General features: G+C 36.2%; 2 protein-coding genes across 3 annotated transcripts in view; both read right to left on the reverse strand.

The window, feature by feature from the left end:
* Positions 1-3,378, reverse strand: part of LOC104893383 (3,7-dimethylxanthine N-methyltransferase CkTbS) — a 16,110-nt gene extending 12,732 nt beyond the window's left edge. Inside the window, exons 1-2 of the mRNA XM_010679489.4 lie at positions 3,327-3,378; positions 2,618-2,811 (exon numbers count right to left, since the gene is read on the reverse strand). Coding sequence (XP_010677791.4) covers positions 2,618-2,811; positions 3,327-3,378 — 246 coding nt within the window. The remainder of the gene's footprint in view (positions 1-2,617; positions 2,812-3,326) is intronic.
* A 4,323-nt stretch (positions 3,379-7,701) lies between these two features.
* LOC104891422 (serine/threonine-protein kinase PEPKR2) lies at positions 7,702-10,899 on the reverse strand. Of its 2 annotated transcripts, XM_010677123.4 has the most exons (4): positions 10,656-10,899; positions 9,732-10,560; positions 8,783-9,079; positions 7,702-8,261 (listed from the first exon to the last, which is right to left on the reverse strand). In XM_010677123.4, exons 2-4 carry the CDS (start codon positions 10,504-10,506, stop codon positions 7,903-7,905), a joined length of 1,431 nt encoding a protein of 476 aa, XP_010675425.1. In that variant the 5' UTR covers positions 10,507-10,560; positions 10,656-10,899; the 3' UTR covers positions 7,702-7,902. The 2 variants fall into 2 exon arrangements, with proteins under 2 accessions (XP_010675425.1, XP_010675421.1); XM_010677119.4 differs by having other exon boundaries at positions 9,732-10,899.
* Between the last annotated feature and the right edge of the window lie 3,932 nt (positions 10,900-14,831).

Here is a 14,831-nt window from a genome sequence, read left to right on the forward strand (position 1 = left end):
TAGGTACAAGTGTCATAAATGACACTGAACCTAACTTCTCTTGACACATGTTCACGTGACTTTGAAAATATGATAAATGAAAGAAAATGGGAAAATGGAAAAAAAAATAGTACAGATTTGAGATTACCCGATGTTCGAAATAATTTAGCTTCGGCATCAGTTATAACACTCATTGCATCTAGACCAATATTTTGTGGTGTTTTAACTACTAGTTAAAGTTGGTGTTATTGGGTGCACCTGCACCATGATTTGTGGTGTTGACCTCAATTTCACCTATTAAAAAGCATTGATTTAAAAAATAGGAGAATTCTATATGACGACCCTTAACTTTTATCAAATTCTATTTGGTAGATAATTTTTATCTTTTCTCTATTTGGTAACCCTCTACTCTATTTTTTTTGTTTTATTTAACCCTTTTGCATTTTAAAATTCATTTTTTAATTAAAAATTTAATTTTACAATTACAAAAAATTAATTTTGAAATTTGAAAAAAAAAACTCAAACCATCCCCCACCATAACCACACATCCTACCACCCCTTCTCCTCCCCTAGCCACCATCACCCTCTTCCCCCTTCACTGCCAGCCACCATCACCCCCTTCCCCCTTGACTGTCGGCACCCAGGCTTCCTCCCCTGATGCCGACCGTAAGTTAGGATCCACGAACCCTCCCCGACCCTCTTTCCCCCCCACCCCGACCAGCCGCCGCACCTCCCTCTTTCTCCTCTAACAAAATCGAAACCCACCACCTTTCACACCATTTCAGACCCCCAACCTCCAGCCCTTCGATTTCCAGCACCCACCTATCCCCTTCGATTTCCACCACCCATCCACGCCCTCCGACCCTAATTTGCAATCGGTTCTTCGCCAGAGGAGAGAGAGAGGGTCGGAAATGGTGTGGAAGGTGGTGGGTTTCGATTTTATTAGAGGAGAGAGAGGGATGTGCGACTACTGGTCGTGGTGGGAGGAAAAAGGGTTGGGGAGGGTTCGTGGGTCCTGAGTTACGATCGGCGGCAGGGGATGAAGCCTCGGCGCCGACAGTGAAGGTGGAAGGGGGTGATGTGGCTGGCAATGAAGGGGGAAGTGGGTGATGGTGGGCAGAGGAGGAGAGGGGGTGGTATGATGGGTGGTTATGGTGGGTGCACGTGGGGAAGGTTTGAGTTTTTTTTTATTTCAAAATTAGTTTTTTGTAATTAAAAAATCAGTTTTTTTTATTTAAAGCATAATTTTAAAATGTAATAAGGTCAAAGAAAATACAAAAATAAAGTAGAGAATTACCAAATAGAGGAAAGATAAAAGTTGTCTATCAAATAGAAATTAAAAAAATTGAGGGTCATTATATAGAATTTTCCTGAAAATATCAACATATGGAAGAGAAAAAAAAAGCCTAAGAGTTTTGGAAGAGGCGAGAAAAAAGAGTTTGGTTGTGGTTAGGGATGGCAGTGGGGCAGGTCAAGTAGGAGACCCGCCCCATCCCCGCCCAATTGGGGCGGGGATGGGTCTAGGTTTGGCGGGGATGGGGCGGGAATGGGGATTAAAATTGTACCAGCATTGGGTGGTGGAGCGGGTGTGGATTTTATGTTATACCCGCCCCATCCCCGCCCGCCCCGCCCCACCCCCGCCCCGCATATTTATTATTAAAATTCTATTTATATACATATATTACTAACGTATTTGAAAACACTTTTGAAATGTAATAAAACATTTGCATTTGTTAATGTATTTTAACTTTTCTTTTACTATATTATAATGTGATTTTGTGATGTAGACAACTATAATGGGCTTATGGCAGATTTTTTGGCGGATTTTTTGCGGGGATGAAGTGGGTATGACGCGGGTGCAGGGGTGGGGCAGGGGTGGGTCTAGATTTTCCCCCCGCAATGGGTGGTGGGGCGGGGATGGGGATGGAATCTTTCCCCGCAATCGGTGGTGGGGCGGGGATGGGGATGAGAATTTAATGCGGGTGCGGGTATGGGGGTACCATCCTCCGCACCCTCCCCGCCCAATTGCCATCTCTAGTTGTGGTATTGGCAGAGGAGAGAGAATTGTAGTAGGTTGAGGGAGAGAGAAAGGAAGGAGAGATATGGGAGGATGATAATTAGGGGTTAATGGGGTTATTGGGTTAACTAAAAGGGCATTAACGACTGCCATTAGGAATCCGTTACTAGTAAGTGTATTATATGTTTTTTTTTTTGAAGAAACTCATAGTTATATGGTAATTTTTTTAAAAAAATGAGTGTAGACGATAAATAATTTTTTTATTGATGGTATATGGTTAAAACCCTCCTGTGTTTTAAAACAAAAGGGCGTGATTTTGTTTGATTATCATGTCAGTTGCTTTTTACGATTTTATTTTAATCTTATGCAATTTTCATCTATATGAAGCACGAAGGCCAGTACAAAAAGGAGAAGGGAGGTTTGAACCTATGACCTATCATTTATAATACCTCAATCTTAACTAGTAGACCAAGACATCATTGATTCAGTCTTATGCAATTAGATTTATGAATATAACTATATTAACAAATGTGTAAATCAAATGTCTCAAAAAAATAAATAAAAAAAGGTAGTATTTTTCTAGGATTTAGGAAAAAAGCAAAAAGTCAAGAGTAAAGTTACCTGGAAAGAAGAATTTTTAGAATAGCTTAGCCCTCCATCGCCATCATCCGTCACCAACACCACACCAACACCGTTGCCAACAACACTTGTTCGGTTCCCAATGATAGGGTAAGGACTTCTGCCGATTCCTGCCACCAACAACGGTGTATGTACATAACTTTCTGCATATTCCAATTCAATAAATTCAGATTCATCTGCAGAATAATGAAAACAGAAGCTTTATGAACACTTGTATGAACATATGCAAACTCAGCAGTAAAGTTTCGAAATTCACCAAATTAGCAGATGAAGAAACCACCACACCACACCAACAGGAGGAAACTAAGGATCTGTTCTCTCCAGCTTATTTTCAATTCAGTTCAATTCAGCTCAGTTCAATTCAATTCAATTCAGTTCAACTCTGGACAATACTTTTACTCTCACATATCACTATTCATTTCAGTTCAGTTTAATTCAATTCAGTTCAGTTCAATTCAATTTAGTTCAGTCTAGCTATTTTATGCCGAAGAGAACAAGCCCTGATTTTTTTAAAAAATTATACAGAGGCGTCCATGACAGGCGCCTCACCCTCTGGTGGAGTGCCTGTCGTGGACGCCTCCACCGATGGTGGGGTGTCCATGGCAGACGCCTTTAGGGTTTGGAATTTTTTTTAAAAAAAATATGGAGAGGCGTCCACCATCCGTGGAGGCATCCATGGCAGGCGCCTCACCTTGTAGTGAAGCACCTGTCATGAACGTCTCCACCGATGGTGAGATGTCCATGGTGGACGCCTCCCTTTTTTTTTTTAAAAAGTATCATTGTAAATGTAGAAAACAGAAGAGAGAAGAGGGTGTGGGGGTACGACGACTGTGGCATAATAGTGTGGCGGTGGTGGTGCGACGGTGGTGGTGTGTCGGCACCGGCGGCCCCTAGTGGGTATGTGGAAAAAGATGGGAGGGGAAGTAAATGAAGAAGGGGAGAAATTTGAAAATGAGAAAATACAGTATATTATACGTATTTAGGGCGTTATTAGGAAATTCTAGGCGTCGTTTAGCAAACCAGTATTTTTTTTCCTTCATTTGGAATAAGTGCGGACATCAAGGAGTACATCTAGATGTTCATGGGTAGTTAACCGTCTTGAATAACATTTCGATTCGGTAATCGAAAGTTTTGATTCGTTTTTATTATTAACATAACCCGTTTAGACCGGTTACCGCCTAAGCGTTCAACATTTTTTCGTACGATTTTCCGGTTAACCATTAACCGTTCTTTGAGTTATACTATTATAATATCTTACTAAATGTACATATATTCTCCCTCCATCTGTTTTAGTTGCTACATTTACTTTAGCACATAGACCAAAGCAACATGTGGGGACCATTCAAAAGTAGAGCAATAAACCATAAAGTAGCTTTTTTTGTGTGATGATGACAAAAATAAGGGTATAAGGTATATAATATGTGGGTACCACATACTAAAAGTAGAAATATTTGGCACATGTAGCAACTAAGAAAAAGACATGTCTAAATGTTTAAATGTAGCAACTAAAAAATACGAGGGAGTATTTTCTTATTTTTTGTGCATATATTTTAATATCATATATACTTTAATATAAAATGTACTACCTCTGTTTTTATTTAGTTGCAACGTTTTGACTTTCACGCTTACCAATGTACAATTTCAAATCGTTTTATCTCTAATTGTATGTAAGTAAAAATTATAAAAATTTGATATTATGAAAGCTTACATCGAAACGAATCAAACAAGACCCCACATAACTATGTTTTGTTTAACATATAAATCAATAAATGTGGTCAAATAGGAGAACATGAATAGTGCAATTTGTCAAACGTTGCAACTAAAAAAGAACGGAGGTAGTATTATAAAGTGGATAATAAATCCATTGAAAAACATAACTTAATACTAATAATTCACTATATTTCCTAATTATAGTATTTATATTAGTACTAGAGTTTTCAAATAATCACATATTTACTCTAATTATTATAAATTAGTAACAAATATTAGAATTAATGTAATTGTTGGAAAATGTTTTACAATAATTGAATAGAGACAAAAAATCGGTATTTCGGTTAACCGTTCACTCAAAAAACAAAATTGTAATCTTATCGTTTAATCATTACTTTATGGGTTCGATAACCGTGCCGTTAGAATTTTTTTATTGGTACAATTACCACTCATTTACACCGATTTTTTGGTTTTTCGATACGATTTTTCGGTTTCGGTTTTTATGAGCACCCCCATAAGTACATCTTTTCATGTTGGAATAAATTTTGGAAATTATAGTACTCCCTCCGTTTTTTTTTAGATGTAACATATTGACTTTGGGCACTATTCATCCAATACACTTTGACCACTAATTGTTATTTATACATAAGAAAAAATATAGTCATGTGGGATCTTGTTTGATTCGTCGCGGTATACACTTTCCAAATATATATTTTTTATAATTTTTACTTTTATACAATTGGAGATATTATCGGTCAAAGTTGTGCCTCGGCAAATGTGAAAAGTCCAATGTTACATCTAAAAAAAACGGAGGGAGTAATATTTTAGGAAAATTTGTCAAAAAAAAACTTTTAAAAGTTTCACGTTGCGAAAAAAACACTTTTAAATCATTCTTTGTGAAAAGAAACCACAAAGTTAATCTTTTTGCAAAATGAAACATATTCCCGTTTTTTCGGTATGGTTTTTGGGATACATAGGGGGTGGCTCTTCTATCTTCTTTTAACCCCCTATTTTCATTAACTGCAGCACCACCCCTATGCATCTAAAATCCACACAGGAAACTAGGAATATGATATGTCTTACAAAAAATATTAAGTTTGTCGTTTGTTTTTGTAAATAATGCTTTAAAATTTATTTTTTTTTGCAAAATTGAACTTTTAAAAGGTTTTTTTTAGCAAATTTTCCAATATCTTATGAATACTCTTTTTTCTGGTAAAGAGAGAGAATGGCCCTGTTTGGTGATTAGAGTTTAGAGGTTAGAGTTTAGTTTGTGGTTAGATGATTACTTTTTTGTTCAAAGGATTTGACTGCTGGTCTAAATAATTATTGTGTAAAGGTGTTTGGTAATACTTAGCTGATTGTCTAGAGTTTTGTACTTTTTAGAGCATGTAAAATGACATTTATGGACATATATTTTTTTATAACAAATTTTAGTTTTAATTATATGGACAAAATAGTCATTTGTTTTTTCTCTCTCCAAAACTCTCATGAAAATCCTCCTCTACCCAGCTTTTCCAAAAAAGAGTTTTGATCAAAGTTTTTGGTACAAAACTCTCTTTAATCCTCTCTCTCACCAAACACCCAAATTAGAGTTTTTAATTACTGGTCAAAACTCTAAACTCTCCCCAAAACTCTAAACTCTCTCTAAAACTCCCTCCCCCAAACACCCCAATATGTAGTAAAATGCCTAAATTGTTATAGTTAAGGGGAAAAAATTCATGTGAGTCCACCATCCACTCTAGAACGAAAGTGAAACAAGTGTAGAAAATATATGAGGGGCAATATTTTCAAAAGAAGTCCCACAATAAATGAACTTTTGAAGTTGGAATAAAATTTTAAAACGGCCTAAAAAGAAAAATAAGAGGATCAAAAGGAAATAGAGACAGTACTACTGAGTACTGACTATGTTTTATTATGTAATAAGAGCTCGTCTATTGTCTATGTAACACCAACGCATATATAGTCGAGTATATCAATACCAATGCACATCTAAAGCTAATAACTCTTCTTAATAACCAACACAAGTTCTTCTGGCGCAATTCGTCCTATAATATATAATCTCAAAGTGTTGTAGACCATTTGATATCTTTTTTCTAAAAGTAAGATGAGTATTCCTCGCATCAATAGGTGAGAAATTGAGAATTTCACTTTCCAAAGGGCATGAATAGAACTCTTGTCAAAATGATGAAAAGAGGACTCCAATCAAATAGATCGACCTTAATTCTCGACCACTAAATATCTATTTGTCGTATTTATTATAAATACTTCTTTAATATCTAAAACTGCTATCTACCTTTTCATACAAAAGTTTATGTGAGAGGGAATATGAGTTAGGATAAAGTACCATTAGGCACATTTCAAGCGACTTTCCTTGAATACGTCGATGATGGGCTCTTCATCTTCCCTGAAAAAAGAAATTACAGCATAATGCCCTTACATCACAAAGTCACATGCACATCGTCAAGTAAGCATTGGTCAATCAATGCAAATGTATTTTACCCAACAGGCCAAAAGGATTAAAGCTTTGGAGTTTGGAGCATCATTGTGTTGGGTATTGGCCTATTGGGTGTGGAGATGGTAATTGGAAGATGAAGAAGAAATGAAGTAGTGTGAGATTCATTGTATAGATGGATAAGGTGTGGTGTATGTTTGTGGCAAAACGAAGCATGGTCGAAGGCTTTGTACTCACAGTAGCCCGTAGGCTTTGGCCTCATCAAAACCCGCGCCCGCAAGTTTGGGCGAGTTAAAGTGTACGAAGAATTTGCCAGCCCGCAGGTTTTGCTGCCTAGGGTGTTTTTCCTCTTGTGCTCGGTTTTTCCTAAGTCTTTTAGGATTATGTTTGCTACCCTATTATAAATATGTTTGAGGCCGTTATTGTTTATGTTATGCCAAAATATAAAAGCGAGAAATATTCTTCAATCTAGAGAAACTAGAGAACCTAGAGAGAGATTATCATTATCTCATATTAAAAGTTCTAATGCAGTGTTCGTGATTTTCTCCCTATTCAAAGGGTTTCCATGTTAAATCTTCGTGTATTCTTTATTGCTTTGTTTCTTATTTCCTCCGTATATTATACTTTATTGTTCGATTTAATAACACCTACGATACATATTCCCAACACATTGTCCTCCTTTCCAATTGCCACAAGATTGTAAACTTCACAACGACCCCAACACATTATTTAGAAAACATGTTCTCGAAAAGAAGGGTCTGAGAAGGATACTAAAACCTACTCCAAAATAAAATTAGCCTTCTCTCGTAAAGAAGGCTCTCTATATAGCCTAACTACATCATCATAATCATACAGACATAATCTGCGAACAGCAAATAAAGGATATGACTGAAAGAGCACAAAATTATACCAGATTTTAAAAGATATATTTATGTACACAAGTGACCAAGTTCGTTATTTGAATTACAGTCACAGTAAGCTCGTTAAACAGAGCAATTAGGTTCATCAGAAAGAATTAAATTGATTCAACTTCTATTAAGCTACTTGCAAACATCCTATCCAAGACTCAAGGGCGAATTAGTGTTAGCTAAGTCAGCCAACTAAATTAAAATGCTTTACAAAGGCTGTTAGTTGAAAACTGCGACTGTATTGAGCTGCCGGAGGAAAAGCACAGCCTACTTCTTTTTGGTTCAGAAATCCTAACCTGTGAGATTGCTACTACTAGTACATCCATTAGACCACAGTCATCCTGCTTGTCAGTGTCAGAAGTCGCAGGTTGCTTAGTTGTGACAGTTAAACTTGAATTCTCACTCAATGAGCAAGAGTGAGGTCGGCGTTTATCTAATTCAGGTAGCGAGGTGCTGTCCAATTGGGGGGAAGGAACCGCTGATCCTTTTCTTGGTTTAGACTTGATGAAATCCAATGAAAAAACCCGCTCTGTATAGAACATTATAAATGGATGCCCTGAAGGGAAAGAACATAAAAAATCAGTGGAACAGTATATTTCATACCCCCATCATCTGGAGTAAATATTTACACATACTATTTTAGGTTGTGGGAGAAATTAGTCATCTTTTTTTAAAAAAGACATGGTTTATGATTGAAATTCATACAATGAGACTACAAAAATTAAGTGATACAGAGAAGATAAATATAACACAACTTTTACAAGTCTTTTATTACAGGCATTGTGGGAATTGTTAATGGAAGGAGGGTGTAAAAAGGATGTAAGCAACTCCATACGCAAGTGCACCAAATGTTTGGTATGTTACATGTTAAGAATATTGTTAAAGTGTATATATATATAGAGTGACATGGATGGAAATGAAGGTGATTTAGGGAACATATTTGTACTGCAGAGGCTAGGAGCCGGCAACAATGTCCAACTAGATCTCGTGCAAGAAAGCAGGGAGAAGAAAAAGTGATATACTTGTGAGGATATTCCAGGACCAACCAATAAATTTGAACAGATAATAAGTGCTTACCAAGAACTTCATCTGCTGAAAACCTAGCTGTAATATCCCTTGTCAGCATTTTTCCAACTAGATCTCGTGCAAGTTTGGAAACTGACTGCCATTCGCCTGAATGAAAATCTAGTTTATTGTTCCTAATTGCCTCAAAAATTGATTCTAATGACTTCCCTTGAAATGGAAGTGAACCACTTAAAAGGGCATGAAAGAGAATGCCAGCACTCCAGATATCCACTTTCTCCCGGTAATTACTGGACAATACTTCAGGTGCAACATACGCTGGACTTCCAGCAACTCCAGTCAAGCTCTGACCTGGGATCATGATCACTCAGAAAATGAATACAAGCTACACTTATAGAGATTGAGATATATGCATAGCCTCAAGAACACCCAATGGGTGAAGCACCACAGCAGACGGCCTTTTGTGCTGGTGTAACACACCCATAATACAAAGCTCAATTGTTTTACCCAGCAAGCATACAATTCCACCGAAGAATATAGTTTATAACAAAAAATAAAAATAAAAAGAAGACGGGAGAAAGCAATTACCATCTAGTTCAGAAAAGAAGTGTTTCGAGTTGTCAGGTGTTCAATTTGTCAACTAAACTCACACAATAGATACATTCATAATTAATTTTACATCCATCATGGTATAGTTCTCTGGCGGTTTCAGGTTCAAAATCAAAGCATATTCAATAATTAACATTAGCTAGTAATAGCCAAACACGAAAAGCTGCTCACAAAATAGGCGAGCAAGCATAACATATTCCCCGTTTAAGATACAAGACTACAAAATTTCAAAAACCACACCTTTATTTCGACATCAGTACCAGAAAACCACAGGGAATTCCGAGAGGCCAGAACACCAGAATCAAGCATCCAGCAAATAGCCAACAAACAACAAGCAGACACAATTAATAGAGTAATTTTGTTCAACAGAGGAATTCAAGCTTAAGAAACTCACCACTAGCAACTCTGACAGCCAAGCCAAAGTCAGCAAGTTTCAACTTCCCTGAACTCGTAAGCAGAATATTCTCGGGCTTTATATCTCTATGCACAACTCCCATCTCATGACAATACTTGATCACAAGCATCAGTTCCTTCATTAAATGTGCAGCTCGTTGCTCCGAGTACCTATTAACCTTCATCTCATCAACCAACCTCCCTCCGGAACACAACTCCATGACAAGATGAAAACAATCACAATCTTCATACACTGCATTCAACATCACAATCCCAGGATGCCCTGATAAATGCTGCATTATCTCAACCTCTCTATGCACCGTCTCCTCCCCCTTTTTCAACGTCTTACACGCATATTCCCGCCCACTCGCTTTACATCTACACAACCAAACAGACCCAAATTTCCCCTGCCCTATAGTCTTGATCTTGACATAATCATCCTCAAGTTTATTCTTCCTACTACCAATTTGAGTAGCAACATCAATACACCCAATTTTCCTCTTCAATCCCCTACTCGGTTCGACAGCCGACAACCCCCTAGACGGTGGCGCAGTCGTGGCACCAACAATTCTACTTGTAGCACATGATGATCCATCAAAAACATTACTACCCACATCTTCTTTACACTTCTTCTTCAACCTAGAACAATCTTCAAGACTAAAATGACCCCTAATAATCGACCCTCTATCATCATTCATCAACTGTAAAGGGTTAGGGTTCTTAACTATGTTCTTATAATCATTATCACTACCACTCCCTTTTCTTTTCTTATTCATCTTTTATTAACCAACAACAACCACATTGCCATCAAAATTCGAACTTTTTTTTCTCTACAATCAAGAATTAAGAACGAAACAATTAACGATAGCTAATTTTGGCAAAAACCCACAATCATAAAATCAATTTCTAGGGCAAGAAAACAAACCTGCGTATCAATGCGCAGAGATCCAAAAATTGGGGGTTTTGGAAGATGGAAAGATGAAGATTAGGAAGAAAGAAAAAGGTTGGAAAGGGTAGAATTTGGTGAGAGATTGCGTGAAGAAGCGGAGATCAGGGGAAATATGTGAAAAAAAGATAGAAATTGGAGTAAGATTTGGGATCTTTTGAGGAGGTGAAAAACGAAAGAAAACTATATCTACTCTGATCGAGTTTTTTTACGAGGATAATTCTACTTTGATTGAGAGTTTTCTTTACCAGACTAGTTTTTATATTCACGCGATGCGTGCGAAAATACGTATAAAATTAATTTTCTTTTTTAAGAATGTTTTAAATTAAATTAATTGTTAATTATATATTATAAATTAGGAATATTTGAATTGTTGATGGTTTTCTTTTTGTAATATTTTTTTCTATTTTTTAAATTAATTAGGTAGTTTTCTTTTTTATTTTTTAAATTTTTTATTTTTTAATTAAAGTAAGTAGTTAGAATAGAGATGTAATGAAGGTAAAATTGGATTTCTAATATTTTGGTGTCCTACCTCTCTTCCCCTATAGACTAGATATATATCACGGTAATAGTGCATTTTGTGGAATATACGTCTTTAAATTTTTTGTGGGGATATACCTTACTAAATTATGTTTTGTTAAAAGTTATCAAAAACATTATTTCTGACGAAAAAGTCAAAATTTCGGCCTTTAACTTGCTTAAATTACTCTTTATATAGTGTATGATATTCAATTGCTTCTATTACATTCATTTTCCTCCAACTTCTCACTATCACTTTGTGGCTCACTCGCGTACCTACAAAGTCAAAGGCCGAAATTTTGACTTTTTCGCCAGAATTAGTGTCTTTGGTAGCTTTTAACAAAACCTAAATTTAGGTTAGTATATCCCCACCAAAAAAATTTAATGAGGTATATCCCCACAAAAGGCACTATTATCTTAGTATATCCTCGCAAAAAAACTCCATTTGATTTTGACTGATAGAAAGTTGCGCTCTAATTGCGATAGAATTAGGGTACGCATTACAGAGTCCGATGTCGAACAGAATTAGGGTGCTTTTTTCACATAAAAAAATGAGGTTTATCAACTTTAAAGTTAAAATTTTTTTGAAGGGAAAAGAATTATATCATTAAGGAAGAGCTAAAGTGTCTTTAAGTACATAACTGGTAACCTTTGAAGGGACATGTCACTCCCGACGTTGCTCAACCCCAAATGACACAAGTCTTGTAAGGTGATGGGCTACACTATTCTCATTCCTACTCACATGAGACCAAGAAAAATAAGCAAAATCTTACACCCTTAAAAAGTTGGAAGATTCACACTGTTCATTTCTACAGTGATCTGAGTCACAAACAGCTGCAATTCACTGTTCATAAGAATGGGGAAATCTGAGCCTTCCATCGTTGCAACATCTAAACCGCACGATTAGCTTTTCTTCCTCCTCCCATATTCCTCATATCTCTATGTCTTCTCCCTCATATTTTCCTCCAGATTTAGAAAAATTAGGGTTTAAACTATGGCAAAACACGGAGAATCCAAGGATGAATCAACGCCAGAGAAGATCATCAATGCGACTCTTCTTCTTCTACTTCTGATTCTGAATTCGTGAGGTCAGAATTCGTTAACACGATTTCTCTCTCGTTGAATTTATCATATTTTGTTGTGTTTCGCGATTTTCTAGATCTAGAAAATTTAGGGTTTTGGCTATGGTTGAGCACGCAGAAATCGAAGGCCAAATCAACGCTTGAGAAGATCGCCCAGAAAAATCACCAATGAGAATCATCTTCCAATTCCGATTCCGAATTCGTCAGTCAGTTAATAGCTCCTCTCAATTGTTCGCGGTCAAGGCGGAGGAGGTAATTAGGAAGATAACAAGTTTTAGAGTGTATTTTGAATTGTAAGTAATATATTTCATTGAATTCGATTTTTTTTTCAGGGTTTCGTGTTGATGTTGAATCTATAAATCTATAAATTTGGGAAAAAAGCTAATTAGATTTTCTACCACTCTTCTCTTCCGAACTCCCCTGTAGATTAAGAAAAAAAATCCCGTGTTCTATTTTGCTGCAGCTTTCAAACCTCTACTCACAGACGGCACACAAATCCAACGTTTTTCTCAAAGCGTGGTAGTTTTCTCTATTTTAATCTTTAATTTCTTCGATATTTTCATAAATGAAACCACAATTTAGATGAATTTTAGTTTTCGTTGATAAATTTTAATTTCTGTTATATTTATTTGCGATTTCATAGGGTTTGTTCTGGCGGGTAAAGGAAGCATTTCTCAACTGGAATGTATAGTTTGCCTTTGAAGAAATTACATGAATTCTCATGGATCCTCATAAATCTGGGTAAGATTAGCTTTTTGTTGGCGATTTTAAGATGATTTTGTTTTGGTTGCTTTTGTTTGTTCTTGTTTAACGTGATAATCAGGTTTTTTAAAAGAAAAAAAATGTGTCCAGAGATTTTCTTCTGTATCTTATCTTAGACCTTTCCAAAAGTTGGAAGTTCAACACTATTCATTTCAATAGTGTTATGGGTGACAAAACCATGAAATTCACTATTCATAAGCAATCAAAGAATCTGAGCCATTCATCATCCTCCATTCTTAACCGCATGATTCTCCTCCTTTCTTCTGCCCTATACTCTTTAGGTTATTGAACTCGGTTTTTCCTCCAAACAGCAGACACGAGAAATTTCTCTCTCCTCTTTCTCTTTGTTTCTTAATCTCTCTTCATTCATCAGTCAAATTTTAGGGTTTGTTGTTAGGAATTATAGCTTTTCTATCAAGAACACAATTCCATTTCATCGGCACTTCGCATCAAATTGCTTTTACGGGATAATCGAGATCTTTCAACGAGATTTGGAACTTGAATTTCTCAAAAATCGAAGGTATATTTATGAGTAATTCTTCATACAACCATTAAAATTGACCACATGTCTTTCTTGATTTTTTCATCGAAGGTATGTTTATTTTTCCAGTTTGTGATTTTTTGTTTGTTTCATTTATTTCGCTTTGTATTTTTCCAGTTCGTAAACATTGTTTGTTTAAAGGTAAAATTTTTTGTGAGACCGAAAATAGAATATGGAGGGACTCTTGAAATTTATGTTACTGGTGAAAAGCAAATATTCAAGAATTATATGAGTTCCTCTCCTTTGAATCACCCTAATCTTTGCTTTCAATGTTGTTTTTTGTGTATTTGTTCCAGCAAAACCTTATTTGTGGGATTCGAATTCGAGAAATGCGTCGTTGGCTCCACATTCATTCTTATGGATATGACAGATCTGGGTCAAATTAGCTTATTCTTGGTAATTTTCTTTCCTTTTCTTCAATCATTTATTTACACTTTCCAGTTTCTTTTTTCCAAAGTAGATGATTTTGTTTTGGATGGCTATGAATTGCACTTTCCAGAGGCTTTTACTTCATTGTAATTCACCAATTAGGTTTTGCAATCGCTTAATCTCTGTAATTCCCAGTCTTATCTTAGTTCGATTGAAGGTTTGCTAACTTATTGTAGTTGTAATTAATGCAGTTTAGCATTTGAAACGAAGAACGATGAGGCCTGTTTTTGTCAGAAATTTCGAGTGTGACACTCGTCAATCTGATCTCGAACGACTCTTCTCCAAGTACGGCAGAGTTGAACTTGTTGATATGAAATCTGGTAACTTTATTTCGAACTCTTTGAATTTTGTTTCGAATTATATAGCAGCTTGAGATTAAGCAATTTTCACTCTCTGGAGATTTTGATGTTTTTTTAACACATTTACGACTTTATGAGTATATTTCGCATTTGATTTTGGCTTCAAAGTTCACTTTAGGGGAGTGTTACTTGTATATGGCTTGTTACTATTATCATCAACGATTTATGCACACATGTGCTAGAAAGTTTTTCTTTCAGCAATTGAACTTACATCCTACTGAAATTGGACAACCTATTATTTTATTTTTGTTATGCATGCTAAAGAGAGACGAGCGAGTCTCCCTGCTTTTTGTTCCATTCTCAAGTCCCTGAATTTATGAAGTCTCGTTTCTGTCGTGGACCAATTCATTAACATACCTCCAGCCACTTTTTATTAACATAATGACAGCGAGCCCTTATTGCAGCCCGTGCTACTGAATCAGCTGCTTTATTTTTTGTCCCAACAATTAAGCGTCTATTCTGC

Source organism: Beta vulgaris, chromosome 1 (assembly GCF_026745355.1).
Source record: "Beta vulgaris subsp. vulgaris cultivar EL10 chromosome 1, EL10.2, whole genome shotgun sequence".
Taxonomy (NCBI): domain Eukaryota; kingdom Viridiplantae; phylum Streptophyta; class Magnoliopsida; order Caryophyllales; family Amaranthaceae; genus Beta; species Beta vulgaris.

Coding starts and splice junctions, on each gene's coding strand:
- LOC104891422 (XM_010677123.4), bottom strand. CDS start 10,506: ATGAATAAGAAAAGAAAAGGGAGTGGTAGTGATAATGATTATAAGAAC. Junction 9,080..9,731: donor GGCTGTCAGAGTTGCTAGTG/GTGAGTTTCTTA, acceptor TCATGATCCCAG/GTCAGAGCTTGACTGGAGTT. Junction 8,262..8,782: donor TTCAGCAGATGAAGTTCTTG/GTAAGCACTTAT, acceptor CTTTCCCTTCAG/GGCATCCATTTATAATGTTC.